The 17,006-nt window shown below is 42.0% G+C and overlaps 1 protein-coding gene across 1 annotated transcript; it reads left to right on the forward strand.

Annotated features, from left to right (window-relative positions):
* The first annotated feature begins 1,053 nt into the window (after positions 1 to 1,053).
* LOC133068872 (PRAME family member 8-like) lies at positions 1,054 to 3,883 on the forward strand. Its single transcript, XM_061159803.1, has 3 exons — positions 1,054 to 1,340; positions 1,775 to 2,347; positions 3,310 to 3,883. Exons 1-3 carry the CDS (start codon positions 1,054 to 1,056, stop codon positions 3,881 to 3,883), a joined length of 1,434 nt encoding a protein of 477 aa, XP_061015786.1.
* Positions 3,884 to 17,006: the final 13,123 nt, after the last annotated feature.

Below are 17,006 nucleotides of genomic sequence, written 5' to 3' on the forward strand. Positions count from 1 at the left end.
TTGAGCATATTGGTCAATATCAACCAAGATTTATGGAGTGAATCCATGAATGAGTCTTTGATTCCTTCTCCATCATTCTCTATGTTTCCTGTATGTCTATCTGTTTCAATCACCTAAGGTGGAGAAAAATGAAAATCCAATCAGGATCAATACCAAGGGCTGTCTATAATCTAATCAGGTACCACTTTCTGATTGTGTTAATTAGACAGGGATGATGAGATCAGAAATGTCTATAAAAGTCTCAGCCTCTGAAGAAAGGATGCAGAAAATTCTTGCCCTAGAGTCACTGGCTGGATCTTCCATAGAGTCTGTGGTCTGAGTCCCACACCAACCACAATACACTAGTAGGTTATTGTCAGTACTATTCCTATATGGTGTTAACTGACCTTACAAGTAGCCTGTAACTCCAGATGGCATGGAGAGTTTTTTTTTTAATTATTTCCTTTCAGATGAGATTTCAGGTTTCCATTTACCTCTCAATGTTGTTTTCCCTGAGTGCCAAATATTTTGATTTGTACTGTAGTTGCAATAATTTTTAAATGTCTTTACTAAGAAGATATTTGTAATAAAATGTCTGTAGTATTATCTCTCAAAATTTAAAATACTTCTTTTATGTACGCATGACATTCATGTCATGAGTATTTCTTTCATCTTTACCATCCAGCTTAACTAAGATGCAGACTACTGCTTCACATGACAGTCCTCTTTCCATAGACTTAAGGCTCTAAATGACCGTCTAAAAGTCTTCCCCAAATAAAGTTTGCGGTCAGCTTTCAGGACCTTGGTACCTTTCCCAGTGGGACATGAATTAAGCAAAGCAGCAGATGGATTCAAATGTGCTAGTGGTTGAAATGCTTGTTCTGAATCCAGCAGGGGAGAAGTTGCAGCCCTGTGCTCACTGAGCCCACGGTGTCATATGGGCCAAGGAAGGTACTTTCTCCCTTGCCAGTGCACAGACCTTGGCCTCGAGTAGGTTCTTCTGAGGGGTAGGGAGACAGTCTAATGCCTGTTTACTGACAGTTTACACAGTATTCCTTTTGGCATAGAGTCAGCATGAGTGTACGGACCCCACCCAGCCTCCTGGACCTGGCGGGAATGCACCTGCTGAGGGATGATGACTTGGCCTTTTCTGCTCTGGAACAGCTGCCTGTGGAACTCTTCCCACCCCTCTTCACAGAGGCCTTCAATGGGAGACACACTAACATTCTGAAGGCCATGGTGCAAGCCTGGCCCTTTGTCCGCCTGCCTCTGGGGGGTCTCATTGATCTGCCTCATGTGGGGCCCCTACAAGCAGTGCTGGAAGCCCTTGATGTCCTGCTTATTCAGAAGGTTTGCTCCAGGTGAGTCTGATTCAGGTAACCTGGTAAAATCCTGGGTGTCTCAGAGGAAATACCTGGGGTGAGGAAAACTGGGTGAAAAGAGATGGACCAGAGGGATCTGAAGAAGGCAATGTAGAAGCCTAGAGGCCTTGCCTCACCAAGGGAAACAAGTTTGGGAAGTGTAGGTGTACCTACAAAAATAAAAAGAGCCTAAAAAACATGCCACACCTCCTTACAGTGATGCTAAAAGTTACTAGAAGTGGAGAGCCAGAAAGGAAGGGAGGGAAAAGGGAGATGGAGGAAAGTGAGTCAGAGAGGGAAGAAGGCATGGCAGCAAGTGATGTCAGGAATCTGAAGTTACAGCACAGTAGGGTGTCTGTTTTCAAATTTTCAAGCTGATGTTTCATTCTGGGTGGATTTTAATGCATCCCCACCAATCTCCTTTTTCTCAATAGGAGATGCAAACTGCGGGTGCTAGATTTGCGGGACACTGGTCATAACTTCTGGAGCATGTGGTCTGGAGCCAGTGCTCACAGGTGCACAAGCTCAGGAAGAGCACCAGTGCCTGAGCCCAGGTCAGTGACAAAGCAGCATGTGGCTCCACTGAAGGTTTTTATAGACCTTTCCTTGAAAAAAAGGACCTTGGACAACTTCCCCACCTACCTCCTTAGGTGGGTGGAGCAAAGAAAAGCTTCCATCCACCTGTGTTGTAAGAAGCTGAAGATCTCTGCAATGCCAATGGACAATATTGTGAAGGTCCTGAGCATGGTGCAGCTGGATTGTATCCAGGAGGTGCAAGTGAGTTGCACATGGAATCTGTCCACCCTGGCTACATTTGCTCCTTTCCTGGGCCACATGAGTAATTTGCAGAGGCTCCGTCTCTTCCCCATCCAAGTATCTGCCTTCAGGAAGCAGGAGCACGATCTTGCTGTTCAAATTACCTCCCAGTTCCTGAGGCTGGGCCACCTCCGGGATCTCCATTTGGAGTCTCCCTCCTTCCTTGAAGGCCGCCTGGACCAGATGCTCAGGTGAGTGGGGACCACTGGCTGGGTAACATTGAACATAGCATTAGAATATCAAATGCACTCTCTCCTGAAGTGTAATATCCTGTAACCACACAAATCAATTTGAGGCTAAATTGGTGTAATGGTTCTTGAAAGAGACACTCCACTGTGGAGATACAATTTATTGACGGGAATGGTTAATCTAGCACTGAAGGGATTATGGTTTCTACCTTCAGCAGAGGTGTGTATGTTCAAATCACTTAAAATATAGGAAATAAAGAGGGCACGGAAGTGGGGAAACCACAGCAGACCAGACCAATTCTGAAGAGAAGCTCTATGCTCACCAGATTACTAATCAAAATGAGTCTGTCTTAAATACCCTGTCTGTAAAAGATTTTTATCTTCTGCTCCAGATAAGTTAATTAGAATAAGGGAAAAGTATGATTCTGGAGATGATGTTAATTGAGCTGAGAGAAAAGGATAGTATAAAGTGGTAGAAAAATTAGCAGAGCTGTAAGCCCCTCTAGACAGGCATCACATTTGATGTTGTAGGATCTTGTATGAGTTGCTTCTTTATGCATATCTCCCTAAAGCTTCAGGTGGCCAGAGGTATTGGCCTCTGAAGCCCAACTTTGCACTGAAGGAAGCCTTAGCTGAAACCATTTTCTGTCTGATCACCTAGTACTAAAAATCTGTGTCCAGTTGTCCTCTGAGCACATTCTAGGGCATTCCATTATATTCATTCATCCTCATAAGGAAGTAGAGTATGTTGTAGTCTGCTTGATAAATGAGGGAGAGACCGTTCAGTGTTCTATGAATTGACTCAGACACATAGTGAAGTGGACAAAATTAGCCTAGAGTGATGCTGGGCAATCAATGTATTGACCCTCATCAGAGGGTCAGACTTAACATTAGCCCTGTAAAAACCATTTGTCTATCACATGTATACATTAGTTTTAAGAACTAATTTCTTGGTTTCTCCCCAGGTGCCTGACGACCACCCTGGACAACCTCTCAATAACTAACTGCCAGCTTATGGAATCAGACTTGACCCACCTGTCCCAGTGTCCAAACATCTGTCAACTAAAAAGCCTGGAACTGAATGGTGTCACCCTAACGGACTTTAATCCTGAGCTGCTTCAAGTTCTGCTGGAGAAAGTTGCAGCCACCCTCCAGGAACTGTACTTAGACCAGTGTGGGATCAGGAACTCCCAGTTTGAGGCCATCCTGCCGGCCCTGAGCCGCTGCTCCCAGCTCAGGTCCTTCAGCCTGTGTGGGAACCTCCTCTCCATGGCCGTCATGGAGAAGATGCTACGACAAACCGCTGGGCTTTCCTGTTTAAGTCAGGAGTGGTATCCTGCCCCTCAGGAGAGTTACAGCCCTCAGGGTGTTCCCCTGGATGGCAGGCTTCCCCAGCTTCAGGCTGAGCTGTTGGAGATTCTGAGAGACTTAGGCCAGCCCAGGACTGTCTGGCTTACATTCAGCCCCTGTCCTCACTGTGGTGATGACATATGCACTCACATGGAGCCCATTATATACAGCTGTACTAACCCTGCCTAGGTGGTTGCCTCTATCAGAAGTTTTCTTCTTGGCACTTGGAAACTGAAATCTAGGACATGGGCACATCATGAAGTGAAAACAGAGCTATGGTTTCAAACGTCAGCTCAATGTGAATGGGAAAAGGAAGGGTGATCCAGTGAGGGTGCAGGATTGCAGTGGGAAATGTAGAGTCTGGGAGGTGATGGGACTTTCAGAATGATGGGTTTATAGCATCAGAAAAATGAATCTCATTTTCTGGAGAGAAATTTTGGATGCACATATTTTCATTGTCCCTGAGGGGATGATTGTAAAATAATGGTCAGAAATAAAGAAACTTTCAGTGTACATGGACTCATGCCCTTCATGATATATTATTCTGTTCTCTGTTTCCACCTCAGAAATCTCCAGTGACTGATGGAAGGCAACACACCAAATTGTCTATGATCTGAAACCCTACTATTCCCACTAGTTCTCTATTCCATCATGAGCATCTTTTATCTCTTTACTTACTTCTGTGGCTATTCAGTGGATTGATACACACAATTAAGTGGGAACTACTCAGAGGCCAATGAGCCACTGGAGTGAAGAGTTCTTGGCAGGATCATCACTGCTGGCTCAGGCCGTGGCCCTGGACACGAGCAGTTCTCATGTTCTCCTGGTGGGTTCATAGGTCTCAGTTCCTGGTCTTTCTGTGCTAGGAAAGGGCCTCACTATGCAAGTCAAGGCCCTCAGTTCTGGAAAGCATCATCCACACTGCAGATGAGCCAGAATCCCTTGTCCTCATCAACCCATGCTTTTCATGAGTGTGAGTGGTCCTTCTTGAATTAAACTAGTGTGACCAGTAAAGACATACAATGTCCTTTGATCAAATACTAAAATCACACAGGCATATATCATGGTTTTAGTATTTCTAAACCACATTAAGAAATTATATCCTGGACTTCCCTGGTCGTCCAGTGGTATGAATCTGCTTGCCAATGCAGGGGAAAAGGGACTGGTCCACATGTGCTGGAGCAACTAAGTCCATGGGCCACAACTACTGAGCCTGTGCTCCAGAGCCTGTGAGCCTCAACTACCGAGCTCACATACCTCAACTACTGAAGCCTGTGAGCGCTAGGGCCCTCAGGCCCCAACTACTGAGAGGGCATGCTATAAATACTGAGTCTCACGCACCCAGAGCATGTGCTGCTCAACAAGACAAGCCACAGGTCCATGCACCCAAATGAACAGTAGCCCCCACTCACCACAACCAGAGAAAACTAGGCACAGCAACAAAAACCCAACTCAACCAAAAGTAAAAACTAATTAATTAATTAAAGAAAAATAAATTGTATCCTTTTGTGGGGTAGGTCATGTCATTGAGAGATGGACACTATTCCTATAACACCTATTATCTCTCCCAAATAGGGAAGACTAACACAACATGTTTTATCATCAACTTATCAGCCTATATGAAAGAAACACTTCTTGTATACATCTTATCCCTGATAGTCAACTCTCCCTACCCTCAGTTCCACATCCTCAGATTCAAGAGACTGCAGATGATGTAGTGTTACATTTACTATAGTAAAATATCCACAAATAAGTGGATCTGAGCAGTTCAAAGGCACGATGGTCAAGATTCTTCTGTATATTAGGGGAAGGGGTTCACACCATTAAGAGATGGAGTCCCACAGTCTGCTATCTGCAAGTGAGAGAACAAGCAAATCCAGGTTTATTACTCAGGCCAAGGGTTAGGGCTGAAAACTGGGGGAGCTGATGATGTAACTCAAGGCTAAAGGCCTGAGACCCAGGGGACCACTCGTGTAAGTCCTAGCATCTCATGTCTCAAAAGCCAGAAGCTGCTATGTTCATGGGCAAAAAGAGAAAGAGGGAGAGAAGATGCTGTCTCGTTCCATTCAGGCCCCCAGGAATTGGATGAAGTCCACACACATTAGTGAAGGCAGATGTCTTCACTCAGTTGATGGATTCAAATGCTCATCTCTTTCAGAAATACCATCTCAGAAACAGCTAGAATCAATGCCACATACAATTAACCAACACAGAGACCGTAAAAAAAGGGCACTCAAATGAAGGCTTGTTGCTGAGGATTCTGGGGGCTGTTTTTTGTTGTTGTTGTTTTTGTTTTTGGCTCTGTTGATGGAGTGGACCTTGGGCTGGGGAGATCTTAGGCAAGAGGCACCACTTGTCCATTAAGTGGAGGTAATAATGAAAACACAGCAAATGGAGTTCCTATAGAATCGATGAGATGATGCATGTTGAGACCTTGGCACTGGACCTGGCATGCAGGAGGAGCTCCGTAAATGAGTCCTTTCCTTCTTTCCCTCTACTAGCCCCAGGATTCTTCATTCCTCATGATTACCCTCTATTCCTTCAACAAGAAGGAAAGAAGAAAGGACTCAGCATTTAAATGAGGACACCAATAAATCAGAATTCACCCAAGCTGCTTTAGCAGCCAACACAAGGACAAGCAGTGGGAGGTCATAGGAAAGATTCCACTCCTCTCTAGTGATGGACATACTGAGCCTCAAGACTCTTAGGCTACTGCTGGGAGATCAAACCAGATGACTCCCCTGGTGACTCAATCGTAAACATCCGCCTGCCATTGCAGCAGACACAGTTTCAGTCCTAGCATCAGGACAATCTCTTGGAGCAGAGAATGGCAACCCACTCCACTGTTCTTGCCTAGGAAATCCCATGGACAGAGGAGGCTGGCAGGCTACAGTCCATGGGGTCACAAACAGTCAGACACGGCTTGCCAACTAAACAACAAGTGTAATGAGCTGGTCTGTAGTGTCAACCATCTGTAACATCAACTGTAACGTAAGTGGTCATCAAATTGAATTCACCTATTCCTGTCCGTTTTAGTTCACTTATTCCTAAAGTGTCAATGTTCACTCTTGCCACCTCCTTCCACTACCACATCCAATTTGCCTTGATTCCCGGGCCTAACATTCCAGGTTGATCTTTACAACACTGAACTTAATTTCACCACCAGACATATCAACAACTGAGTGACTTCTCTGCTTTAGCCTACCCTCTTCATTCTTTATGAAACTGTTTCTCTGCTCTTCCCCAGTAACATATTGGACATTTACCAACCTAGAAGATTCAGATTTCCAGAGAATACCAAGGCAAGATAAGAAAGACTTCTTAAGTGAACAATGCAAAGCAATAGAGGAAAACAATAGAATGGGAAAGACTAGACATCTCTTCAAGAAAATTAGAGATACCAAGGAATATTTCATGCAAAGATGTGCAAAATAAAAGACAGAAATGGCAAGAACCTAACAGAAACAGAAGAGATTAAGAAGAGATGGCAAGAATACACAGAAGAACTATACAAAAGAGAAGTCTTAATTATCAGAAAACCACAATGGTGTGGTCATTTGCGTAGAGTCAGACATCCTGGAGTGTGAAGTCAAGTGGGCCTCAAGAATCATTACTATGATCAAAGGTAGTGGAGGTGATGGAACTCCAGCTGAGCTATTTCAAATCGTAAAAAGATGATGCAGTTAAAGTGCTGCCTCAATATGGAATGAAAGGGTTAATAGCTAGGCAGGTCTCCCTAGGGAGGCCAGAGGTCCCCAGGCCTCAGGAGGAGACAAAAGGGCAAGCATCCGATACTTTTTTTCTACATTCCTTTGCTCCAGCTTTAGCCACATAGGAGGCTCCTTTAATTCTGTGTTGCTATGACCTTAATCGGTTCTGCCTGAAAGTAACTTTTTTCCAAACTTGAGCTGTGAACTGCCCAAACAAGTAATACATCCTACTCACAGGAAATGTTTATCTTAAGCTATGTTAATAAAACTATGTATCTTGTTTGGAAGCCTGTTTTCCTTCAAGACTTACACAATATCTCTCCCCCATAGACACCTCCTCCGGAGAGGACTCCCCTTGTGCAGATGTGTATGTTGTGGGAGAGAGCTGCACCTAGTGCAACTCTCTCAGCCTTGAGTTGTTTCTTTTCTCTACGATCAACAGCTTGCTAAGGAGTGTGAGATGCCTTGGTAAAAACTGGCAAGGGGGTACTTGCCCACCCCCTTCTGATGTCTATGTCAGAAGTTTTCTCTATCTTTCTTATACTTTAATAAAACTTTGTTACACAAAAGCTCCCAGTGGTCAAGCCTTGTCTCTGGCCCCAGATCGAAATCCTCTCCTCTTGAGGCCAAGAATCCCCACATCGTTCACAGTTCACAGCCCCAACCATCTTGGGGGCTCGTCCAGGATCCCAAAACAAGGTGTAAGCTTTCATCTATCACCAGCAAATTTGGATAACTCAGCAGGGGCTATAGGACTGGAAAAGGTCGGTTTACATTCCAATCCCAAAGAAAGACAATGCCAAAAATTGTTCAAATTACTGTACAATTGCACTTATTTCACTTGCTAGGAATATTATGCTCAAAATCCTTCAAGCTAGGCTTCAACAGTACATGAACCAAGAACTTGCAGATGTAAAATCTGGATTTAGGAAAGGCAGAGGAAAAGGCAGAGGAATAAGAGATCAAATTGCCAACATTCGTTGGATCATAAAAAGAGCAAGGGAATTCCAGGAAAAAATTGCTTCATTGACTATGCTAAGGCCTTTGACTGTGTGGATCAAAACAAACTGTGGAGAATTCTTAAAGAGACGGGAATACCAAACCCCCTTACCTGCTTCCTGAGAAACATGTATGCAGGTCAAGAAGCAACAATTAGAATTGGACATAGAACAATGGACTGGCTCAAAATTGAGAAAGGTGTATGTCAAGGCTGTATACTGTCACCCGCTTATTTAACTTTTATGCAGAATACATCATGCGAAATGCCGGGCTGGATAAATTACAAGCAGGAATCAAGATTGCAGGAGAAATATCAACAACCTCAGACATGCAGATGATACTACTTTAATGCAGAAAGTGAAGAGGAACTGAAGAGGCTCTTGATAAGGGTAAAAGAAGAGAGTGAAAAGCTGGTTTAAAACTCAACATTCAAAAAACTAAGATCATGGCATCTGATCCCAACACTTCATGGCAAATAGATGGGGAAAAAGTGGAAACAGTGACAGACTTTATTTGCTTGTGCTTCAAAATCACTGTGGTTGGTGACTGCAGCCATGAAATTAAAAGATGCTTGCTCCTTGGAAGAAAAGCAATGACAAATCTAATTAACATATTAAAAAGCAGAGACATCAGTTTGCTCACAAACGTCCATATAGTCATAACTATGGTTTTTCCAATAGTCATGTAAGGATGTGAGAGTTGGACCATAAAAAAGGCTAAACACCAAAAAATTGATGCCTTTGAACTGTGGTGCTGGAGAAGACTCTTAAGAGTCCCTTGGACTGCAAGGAGATCAAACTAGTCAATCCTAAAGGAAATCAACACTGAATGTTCATTGGAAGGACTAATGCTGAAGCTGTAGCTCCAATACTTTGGCCATCTGATGTAAAGCGATGACTCATTGGAAAAGACCCTGATGCTGGGAAAGATTTAGGGAAAGAGGAGAAAGGGGCAACAGAGGATGAGATGATTGAATGGCAACACTGACTCAATGGATATGAGTTTGAGCAAACTCATGGAGATAGTGATTGGCAGGGAAGCCTAGCATGCTGCAGTTCATGGGGTGGCAAAGAGTCAGAAATTGCTTCAACAACAAATAAATGCTTGTTTAGTATAAATAGTTGTGCTGTGATCTATATAAATATAAAAGGTATAAACTGTGTTTACAAATTATAAAGAAAGTTTTAAAGAGTGTATGTGGATATTTTTGAAAAATGTTCAACTTGGTTTGGAATCTCAAAAGAAAAGTATCTTTAAAACTGGTTTTAAAGATCATTCAAAGAGAAGAGTTTTTTCTTTAAAAAATATTTAGAATAATACTATTTCAGAGCTATATTAAAATTGTCCATTTTTCTTTTATAATTTAATTTTAATTGAAGGATAATTACTTTGCAATATTGTGATAGTTATTGCCATACATCAATAGTAATTGATCATAGGTTTTAAAGTAAACTTTAAATTGTAGAGTTTTGTGTTCAAAATAAAACTCAATATAAGGTAAGGGAGTTTCCCTTTAAATCCTGCTCCCAGCACATGCATCACCTGCCCAGTTATCAACATTCCCCACTGGATTGGAATCTTTGTTATAAATGGTGAACCTACATTGACCTATCATTATCACCCAAAGTAGACAGTTTATATTGAGGCTCCATCTTGGTGTTGTGCGTTCTAAGAATTTTGTCAAGTGTATTCTACAACAGATTGTAGGATCACACAAAGTATTTGCTCTGCCTATTTATCTTTCCTCCACCTCTGTAATAAAAAAAATCTGATTATTTCACTGTTCTGAGTTTGCCTTTTGCAAAATGTCATGCAGTTGGACTCTACATATAGTGTGTGTGTGTGTGTATATATATATATATATATATATATGATTATGCAATGAAAAGAAGGGTATCCTACAGTATTCCACAAAAGTGATGGATTTTGAGTGTATTATGCTAAGTGAAATATATCACAGAAAGATAAATACTATATGTTCTCACTTATACATGGAATCTAAAAAATGAAATTTTAATTCCTTTTTCAATGGATGCTTCTTAATCTCTGTCTCTTTACTTCTTCAATTCACTGTAGGTTGGCTCTTGATTTTCAAAAATGGTGATAGTTTTATTTTCATCACTGATCATGGATAACAATCAGATAATAGAAAATGTTCAATATAATACAGGGTTGAGTGGAAATATCATAAAAATTCCCTGAACTTTGTAATCACTGATGCTTTCACCATAATGATCACCCCTGTACAACTCAGCATGCTGATCTAAGACGCTCACAAGTATGATTTACAATATTCTGTTACTGAACCAGTTTCTTCTGCCTGGCCATCAGCAAGCCAAATATCAAAATTCAGAGGTTTGCAGGAGGGAGAAGTTTCATTTACAAGGTAGACAAGAGAGGAGACAGGAGAACAATTTTGAGATCTATCATTTCAAAGTCAAGGGAGCAGGGATATTTATCAGAGAAAAGTATAAGAAGATTGGAAGATCAGGGAAAGGTGAGTGAAGGCAGGAAAAAGGTGTGACAATTGCTGCTCTTTGCGGGCTTCTCTGAGTTACATGCTACTTCATAGGATACATGTTCAGATGAGGTGACTAGCATGATCTGCGGATGAAGGTTTTGGCTCTCTCCTATTGAATGGTCATCCACTGTGCACAGGTACAGGCTTAATTGAATGGTGGATGGTCTTGACTCATTTGAACTGGACAACACTAGATCCATGACCTGAAAAAAATAAATTACCATTACTATAATGACCCATTTCTCAGAGTTGATATCTATAGGGAGGGGTTTAAAGGGTTTTTGTTTGAGGTATGGGAAGTTATCAGCATATGCAAATTGCAGGTACAATGAAAAGAAGTTTGACAGCTGAAGGCAAGATACAAAAGATCTTTATTTTATTTTTATTTATATTTTAAACTAAATGTATTTATTATTTTATTTATATTTTATAAATTATGTATTTATTTTTGGTTGTGCTGGGCCTTCAATGGTCTCTGGATCTTCACTGCTGTGTGTGGCTTTTCTGCAGTTGTGGTGAGCAGGGCTACTCTTAGTTGCGGTGCAGGGGTTCTCACCGTGGTAGCTTCATGCTCTAGATGCACTGTCTTCAGTAGCAGAGGACCCAGGGTGTGGGCTCTAGGAGGCAACAGCTTCAGTAGTCAAGGCACACAGGCTCACTGATTGTGGTGCAGGAGCTTAATTGCCCCTTGGCTTGAGGAATCTTCCCAGACCGGGGATTGAAGCTGTGTCCCCTGCATTGGCAGGGGGATTCTTATCCACTATACCACCAGAGAAGTCCAAGAGGAAGGTTTTAAATAAGCTGTTCCATTCTCTACTGTTCTGAGGCATACCCAAGAACATCTATTAGTTACTACTTCCTGTTAACCCCATGAGGAGGGTTTCATTTACACAAGTGTGAAAGTGAAGTCGCTTCAGTTATGTCCGACCCTTTGTGATCCCATGGGCTGTAGCCCACCGCTCCTCCATCCATGGGACTTTCCAGGCAGGAGTACTGGAGTGGGTTGCCATCTCCTTCTCCAGGGGATCTTCCCAAACCAGGGATCACACCTGGGTCTCCCTCATTGTAGGCCAATGCTTTACCATCTGAGCCATCAGGGAAATCCTACACAAGAATTGGATGCATGTAATTTTCACTTCATAAATTTCTTCTAGGCTTAGTGGATCTGGGAATATAATACATATTTATAAGACATGACTTGTAATAATGAATGAAAGAATGACTATTATATTCCTAAGGAATTTTATGTAGTGGATTACATTATAAAGTTTATCATATGACATGTACTTTAAACCACTATGGACAGCACTAACTTCTCTCTTTTTTCTTTTATTAGTTGGAGGGTAATTACTTCACAACCAGCACCAACTTCTTAATGTGTTCTGTGTAATTTTTTTCATGAGAAAATGATCATGAGCCTACAAAGACCTTTCACTCCTGTACACTCTTTCTATTCCATTCTTAGTCAATTTAGCCTATTATAACAGAATAACATGGACTGAGGGGCTTAAACAAAGAAAATGTATATCTTCTTATTCTGGAGCCTGGATAACTGTGATCAGGAGGCAGTGAGGTCCAGGTGGTGGAGGGAACAAGCTTCCTAGTTTCCTCATTTGGTGGGGAGGCAGGGAGCTCAGGTCTCTTCATCTGGTTCTAAGGGCTCTAACCTGTAATGGAGCTCCAACTCTACCTCCTCATCAAAACTTAGTTACCTCTTAAGCGAGTGAGTGAGTGTTACTCAGTCATGTCCAACTCTTTGTGACCCCATGGACCATAGCCCGTCAGACTCCTCTGCCCATGGCATTCTCCAGGCAAGAATACTGGAGTGGGCTGCCATTTTCTTCTCCAGGGGATCTCCTGGTCGGGAAGATCCCCGACCCAGGGACTGAATTCTGGTCCCCCACATCGCAGGCAGATTCTTTGCTGTCTGAGCCACCAGGAAGCCCAGTTACCTCCAAAGGTAACTTCAAATGCCATCACATTGGGGACTAAGGCTTCTTGATATGGGCTCAAGATGTCGGGTGTGTGTGGTTGTGTATGGGAGGTGGAGTAGGAGATGAAGACTGATGAAACATTGATGATGAAACTGGTGAAACATTCAGTTCATAGCAATTCATCATCATATATAGAGAACAAGACCCCATTGGACCCGTCAACACTCCAATGGCCATCCTCCTCTTTTTGTTTCCCCTGCAGCCATATCCAAGTGTCCTGCAAACTGCCACTGCTATGCTGGCTCTTGTGTCTGTCTACCTCTGTGGGTCTCCAACACAACTGCTCTATCCAAGCCAGGATACAGATTGAGCTCTCTACCTGCTCCTCTTTCCCGCTCCTTTGTCCACTACAACATCATCTCCAAGCAAACATCATAGGGAACAAGAAAGAATTCATCAGATCATGCAAATCTTTCAAAGGATCAACTCTTCATTCCAAGTCCCATGTGACCTCTGTGTTCTCTCCCTGCCCATCATCAGTGACTTGTCTGTTTTCAATTTGGCCACATACTTCACTACATTAGTGTCTGCACAGTCTACCCAGTGCCCTAACACAATCCTTTCAACAGAGAACATCCCTCTTTTGACCAAAATATATTCAGGCTCCTGAACCGTCCTCTAGGATTGTCTGTGGATGCTTTTCTAAAATCCTAGTTTGAGCAAGAATTCTAAGCCAGTTCATTAAGTATTTCTACCATTGATAATTGATCACCCCTGAAAAATCTGATCAAAATTGCTTACTTCCCACCACTGGTATCTGATCATGCTGGGCTGTCTTCACCAAGAAATCTACTAGCAAGAAATCTATTCTGGTTCAGCCAGAATCCCTCCCAAACCTAATGTCTCCTCTCAACAATTTGCCAGCCCAGAAACACACTACTTCTTGGCTGTGAATCCCTACTCATATCTGGTGAATTGTGAGTGAAACCCAGTTACATGACGGGGTATCTTTTCCTCTATTGCCATAGTCCTGAATAAAATTTGTCTTCACCACTAAAACCTATGTCTGTCTCTGATTTTCTTAGACACAATTCCCTCAACAGATTGCTGCTCATTCAGGAAGGTCCTTCAGAATTCCCCTAGATTCCCATAAGTCCTATAATAACCAACTTGGAAACTGACCACTATTGTAGACTTCAGATTAGCCCATGAATTTTCTTCAGAGAATTCAATTTTATTTTTTTTAATTAAGTAATTTATTTTTATTTTGGCTGTGCTGGGTCTTCATTGCTGTGTGTGCTTTCTGAGGTTGGGGTGAATGGGAGATACTCTTCATTGTGGTGCTCAGGTGTCTCATTGTGGTGGCTTCTCTTGTCTTGGAGCACAGGCTCTAGGGTGCACAGGCTTCAGTAGTTGCTTCCCATGGGCTCAGTAGTTGTAGTTCAAGGGCTCTAGGGCACAAACTCAGCAGTTGTGACTCTTGGGCTTAGTTGCCCTATGAGTTTTATGTGAGATCTTCCTGGACCAGGAATCAAATCCGTGATCCTGTATTGCAAGGTGGATTCTTAACCACTGGACCACCAGTGAAGCCCTAGATTATTTTTTTTAATGTTTTTGAAGTATAATTGAATTACAATGTTCTGTTTAATTTCTACTGTCTAGCAAAGTGGTTCAGTTATATACATATATTATTTCATATTTTTCTCCATTATGTTTATCACAGGATAATATAGTAAGACCTTGATGTTTATACATCCTATATATAATAGTTTGCATCTACCAGTCCCAAACTCCCAATTCTTCCCTCCCTCACACTCCTCACCTTCGGCAACTTTAAGTCTACTGGTTCTTTAAATTTGTGACTTGTTTTGTGAAAAATTGAAATTGAAGGTCACTCAGTCTTGTCCAACTCTTTGTGACCCCATGGGCTATATAGTCCATGAAATTCTCCAGGCCAGAATACTGGTGTGGATAGCCTTTCCCTTCTCCAGGGGATCTTCCCAAACCAGGGGTTGAACCCAGGTCTCCCACATTGTGTGCGGATTCTTTATCAGCTGAGCCACAAGGAAAGCCCAAGAATACTGGAGTGGGTAGCCTATGCTTTCTCCAGTGGATCTTCCTGACTCAGGAATTGAACTGGGATCTCCTGCATTGTAGGCAGATTCTTTACCAACTGAGCTATTATTTGTGTCATGTTTTATACTCCACATATAAGTGTTATTGTATAGTATTTGTCTTTCTTGTTCTGATTTACTTCACTTAGTATGGTAATCTCTAGGTCCATCCACATTGCTGCAAATAACATTGTTTCATTATTTTTAATAGCTGGGTAATATTCCATTGTATGTATGAGTGCGTATATATATATACACACACACTTATTTTTTATTCATTCTTCTGTCGATGGACATTTAGGTTCTTTCCATGTCTTGGTTATTGTATACAATGATGCTGTGAATATAGGGGTGCACATAACTTTTTTACTATTAGTTTGTCTGGGTATTTGCCTGGGAGTGGGGATTGCTGGACCAGACAGCAAGTCTATTATTAGTTTTTGGAGGAAACTGCATACTGTTTTCCAAAGTGGCTGCAACAATTTACATTCCCATCAATAGTATAAGAGGCTTCCCTTTTCTTCACACACTCACTAGCATGTATTAAGTAGCTTAAAAGTCCCTTTTGTTTATCTCTGGACTGGAGGTGCTAACTGCAAGGGAATGAAAGGTGAGCCTCTCGCTTCTTTTGGATCTTGCTCCTTTTGGATCTCATGGAAGCTGTAATTCTATAGGAACATCCCAAGCTTAGACTTCTCAAATTCCACATTTCTGCTAACATCAAATGAAGCCTCTCAGACAGTCCTTTCCAATGTTTAGGTTTCCTGGCAACTTGGAAGAGTCCTTCTCATCCCATCAGCTAATTATTCTCTGGACAGAAATGGGTAGATTACTCTACTTAGCAGTGACCTTGGCTCACTAGCCTAGAATGGGGAAAATCTGAGTAATATTTAGGTTTTCCCTGAAGGTTATCTGAAGTAGTACATAAAAAGTGCCGACATGGTGCCTCACTCAATTTGTATTCCATAACAGAGATGTTTATGCTTATCATTGTTACTAATAAAAGGGACTGGTGGCCGGGACTTTAAAACATTTATTGAGTAGAATCCAGTTAAACCCCTTCTTATGCAAAGGCTATTTACCATGGCAGAAATGTGGTGAAAAGGATCTTCCCCAAAGTGGCCAAGAAGGGGAACACCCTTCAAAGAGTCTTCACCTTAGTGGCCAGTAGTATATAAGAATTGTTTGGGCATCAAGTAAATTGGGTGGGAGAGAGGCATGGAAAATTCTTGGAGATAGCAGAAAGGGTCTCCCTTTATGTGTGATCTTAAACTTCAAAGGAGTTTTTGTCTGATGCAGCCTAAAGTGGGAGTCATCCCTGAATTGGTAGAATGTTAAACATCAATAAGAGCTTCTGTATTTAGTGTAGGAAAGGTGCTGGTATTTCTGACAAGGAAAATAGAACTTTATTTCTGTACCTAATGGCATTACCTTGATCAGAATTTGTGTTGAACTTAGCAAAGTTTGAAGTTTGAGGAAACAGTAATTATGTAAATTCACTTGGAAAGGGGCCAATAAAATTACGTTTGGCTTATAAGAACCCTGAAAAATAGTTGGGGAAATTTACCCTCTGGAAAATGTCCTCAGTGAGAAAAATTAACAAACAAACAAGCAAACCTCTCCTGGTAGCAGCTGCCTCTGGATGGCAAGGTTATTTGGGAATGACCCAGGTTTATTTCTTCTCTGACTCCAAGTTCCCAAAGAGCCCACAGTGCCCACTGCCTCTCAGTCTTGGAAAATAAGCCTTGATCACAGGATTCACACTTCATCCTTGTCTCACATCTTAGTTTTAATCTTCTTCTGCAGTTTGTTGTGCTGAGCCCAGCTTTCTGAGGAAAAAACAAAACAAAGCAGTAAGGTGACACTGTCTCTTCTGATCCACTCTCTTTTACTATCTTTTTTAAATTTTATATTTTATTTTTCGTTGCGCTAGGTTTGTTGCTGAGTGAGCATTTCTCTAGTTGAGGCGAGTGGGGGCTACTCTTTAGTTGAGGTACATGGGCTTCTCACTGCTGTGCCCTTTTGTGTTGTAGA

This window comes from Dama dama, chromosome 14 (assembly GCF_033118175.1).
Source record: "Dama dama isolate Ldn47 chromosome 14, ASM3311817v1, whole genome shotgun sequence".
NCBI lineage: Eukaryota > Metazoa > Chordata > Mammalia > Artiodactyla > Cervidae > Dama > Dama dama.